The 3,110-nt window shown below is 65.1% G+C and overlaps 1 protein-coding gene across 1 annotated transcript in view; it reads right to left on the bottom strand.

The window, feature by feature from the left end:
• Nucleotides 1–241: 241 nt before the first annotated feature.
• The window catches only part of LOC140458742 (von Willebrand factor A domain-containing protein 7-like), a 153,598-nt gene continuing 150,729 nt past the window's right edge, over nt 242–3,110 (bottom strand). The window contains exon 9 of the mRNA XM_072553400.1: nt 242–652. Coding sequence (XP_072409501.1) covers nt 512–652 — 141 coding nt within the window. The 3' untranslated portion in view covers nt 242–511. The remainder of the gene's footprint in view (nt 653–3,110) is intronic.

Below are 3,110 nucleotides of genomic sequence, written 5' to 3'. Positions count from 1 at the left end.
CAGCCAAGCAACAACAACCAGACCCATCCAATTCCAGGAGCAGGGGCAACCTCCTCAGACCCACTGCCTTGCTGTAGCGCCACAGGCCGAGAAGGGAAGCTGAGAAAGCTGGGGAGTGTCAGCCGGGGCAACGCAGAACGGGGAGATAAATCGGGACGGCATCGCAGACCCACAGCTCACCCCCCTTCGCCAGGGGTTAAACCCTGCACCCCGCTACCCCACACCCCCCCCGCCACCCCCATCCCCCAACCCCCGAGAGGTCAGAGGTGAAGCAGCAACAGGGAGAGGCAGACAGCCGACAGGGAGAGGGAGCTGAGAGTGAGGGTGGAGGCTCGGGAGGCGCTCCGGGACGGATACGAACATCTCCCGGCGTTCCCGGTCGGATCCACGGCCCACAGACTGACAGAAGGGGAGCAGCAGGAGGAGGTGTAGTTGACGCGGGTCACGTTGCCGGGGGTAACGGTCACCTGGCGACGGCCGAGGGGACGGCTTCCATCGCGGGCGAAGAGGGTCACGACCTCCGACCTTTCCTCCACGATCCCGGCCACCAGCGTCCAGTTCCACTGGTCACAGTGTCCACCACCAGTGTCCCACCGGGGGACAAGCCCTCGTGACTCAGGACGGTGCAGTGGGGCGGAGTCACGTCAGTGACCTGTGGGGGAAGGGGAGGGGGTACAGTGAGCCCCCTCAGCACTGACCCTCCGACAGTGCCCACTCCCTCAGCACTGACCCTCCGACAGTGCCCACTCCCTCAGCACTGACCCTCCGACAGTGCCCACTCCCTCAGCACTGACCCTCTGACAGTGCCCACTCCCTCAGCACTGACCCTCCGACAGGGCCCACTTCCTCAGCACTGACCCTCCGACAGTGCCCCACTCCCTCAGCACTTGACCCTCCGACAGTGCCCACTCCCTCAGCACTGACCCTCCGACAGTGCCCACTCCCTCAGCACTGACCCCTCCGACAGTGCCCACTCCCTCAGCAACTGACCCTCCGACAGTGCCCACTCCCTCAGCACTGACCCTCCGACAGTGCCCACTCCCTCAGCACTGACCCTCCGACAGTGCCCACTCCCTCAGCACTGACCCTCAACAGTGCCCACTCCCTCAGCACTTACCTCCGACAGTGCGGCACTCCCTCAGCACTGACCCCTCCGACAGGGCCCACTCCCTCAGCACTGACCCTCCGACAGTGCCCACTCCCTCAGCACTGACCCTCCGACAGTGCCCACTCCTTCAGCACTGACCCTCCGACAGTGCCCACGTCCCTCAGCACTGACCCTCCGACCGTGCCCACTCCCTCAGCACTGACCCTCCGACAGTGCCCACTCCCTCAGCACTGACCCTCCGACAGTGCCCACTCCCTCAGCACTGACCCTCCGACAGTGCGGCACTCCCTCAGCAGTGACCCTCCGAGAGTGCCCACTCCCTCAGCACTGACCCTCCGACAGTGCCCACTCCCTCAGCACTGACCCTCTGACAGTGCCCACTCCCTCAGCACTGACCCTCTGACAGTGCCCACTCCCTCAGCACTGACCCTCCGACAGTGCCCACTCCCTCAGCACTGACCCTCCGACAGTGCCCACTCCCTCAGCACTGACCCTCTGACAGTGCCCACTCCCTCAGCACTGACCCTCCGACAGTGCCCACTCCCTCAGCACTGACCCTCCGACAGTGCGGCACTCCCTCAGCACTGACCCTCCGACAGTGCGGCACTCCCTCAGCACTGACCCTCCAACAGTGCCCACCCTCAGCACTGACCCTCCAACAGTGCCCACTCCCTCAGCACTGACCCTCCGACAGTGCCCACTCCCTCAGCACTGACCCTCCGACAGTGCCCACTCCCTCAGCACTGACCCTCCGACAGTGCCCACTCCCTCAGCACTGACCCTCCGACAGTGCCCACTCCCCCAGCACTGACCCTCCGACAGTGCCCACTCCCTCAGCACTGACCCTCCGACAGTGCCCACTCCCTCAGCACTGACCCTCCGACAGTGCCCACTCCTCAGCACTGACCCTCCGACAGTGCCCACTCCCTCAGCACTGACCCTCCGACAGTGCCCACTCCCTCAGCACTGACCCTCCGACAGTGCCCACTCCCTCAGCACTGACCCTCCGACAGTGCGCACTCCCTCAGCACTGACCCTCCGACAGTGCCCACTCCCTCAGCACTGACCCTCCGACAGTGCCCACTCCCTCAGCACTGACCCTCCGACAGTGCCCACTCCCTCAGCACTGACCCTCCGACAGTGCCCACTCCCTCAGCACTGACCCTCCGACAGTGCCCACTCCCTCAGCACTGACCCTCCGACAGTGCCCACTCCCTCAGCACTGACCCTCTGACAGTGCCCACTCCTCTCAGCACTGACCCTCTGACAGTGCCCACTCTCTCAGCACTGACCCTCCGACAGTGCCCACTCCCTCAGCACTGACCCTCTGACAGTGCCCACTCCCTCAGCACTGACCCTCCGACAGTGCCCACTCCCTCAGCACTGACCCTCCGACAGTGCCCACTCCCTCAGCACTGACCCTCTGACAGGGCCCACTCCCTCAGCACTGACCCTCCGACAGTGCCCACTCCCTCAGCACTGACCCTCCGACAGTGCCCACTCCCTCAGCACTGACCCTCCGACAGTGCCCACTCCCTCAGCACTGACCCTCTGACAGTGCCCACTCTCTCAGCACTGACCCTCCGACAGTGCCCACTCCCTCAGCACTGACCCTCTGACAGTGCCCACTCCCTCAGCACTGACCCTCCGACAGTGCCCACTCCCTCAGCACTGACCCTCGGACAGTGCCCACTCCCTCAGCACTGACCCTCCGACAGTACCCACTCCCTCAGCACTGACCCTCCGACAGTGCCCACTCCCTCAGCACTGACCCTCCGACAGTACCCACTCCCTCAGCACTGACCCTCCGACAGTGCCCACTCCCTCAGCACTGACCCTCCGACAGTGCCCACTCCCTCAGCACCTGACCCTCCGACAGTGCCCACTCCCTCAGCACTGACCCTCCGACAGTGCCCACTCCCTCAGCACTGACCCTCCGACAGTGCCCACTCCCTCAGCACTGACCCTCCGACAGTGCCCACTCCCTCAGCACTGACCCTCC

This window comes from Chiloscyllium punctatum, chromosome 34 (assembly GCF_047496795.1).
Source record: "Chiloscyllium punctatum isolate Juve2018m chromosome 34, sChiPun1.3, whole genome shotgun sequence".
Lineage (NCBI taxonomy): Eukaryota > Metazoa > Chordata > Chondrichthyes > Orectolobiformes > Hemiscylliidae > Chiloscyllium > Chiloscyllium punctatum.
The sequence above is the reverse complement of the archived record's forward strand: the minus strand, read 5'-3'. Positions and strand labels throughout refer to the sequence as shown.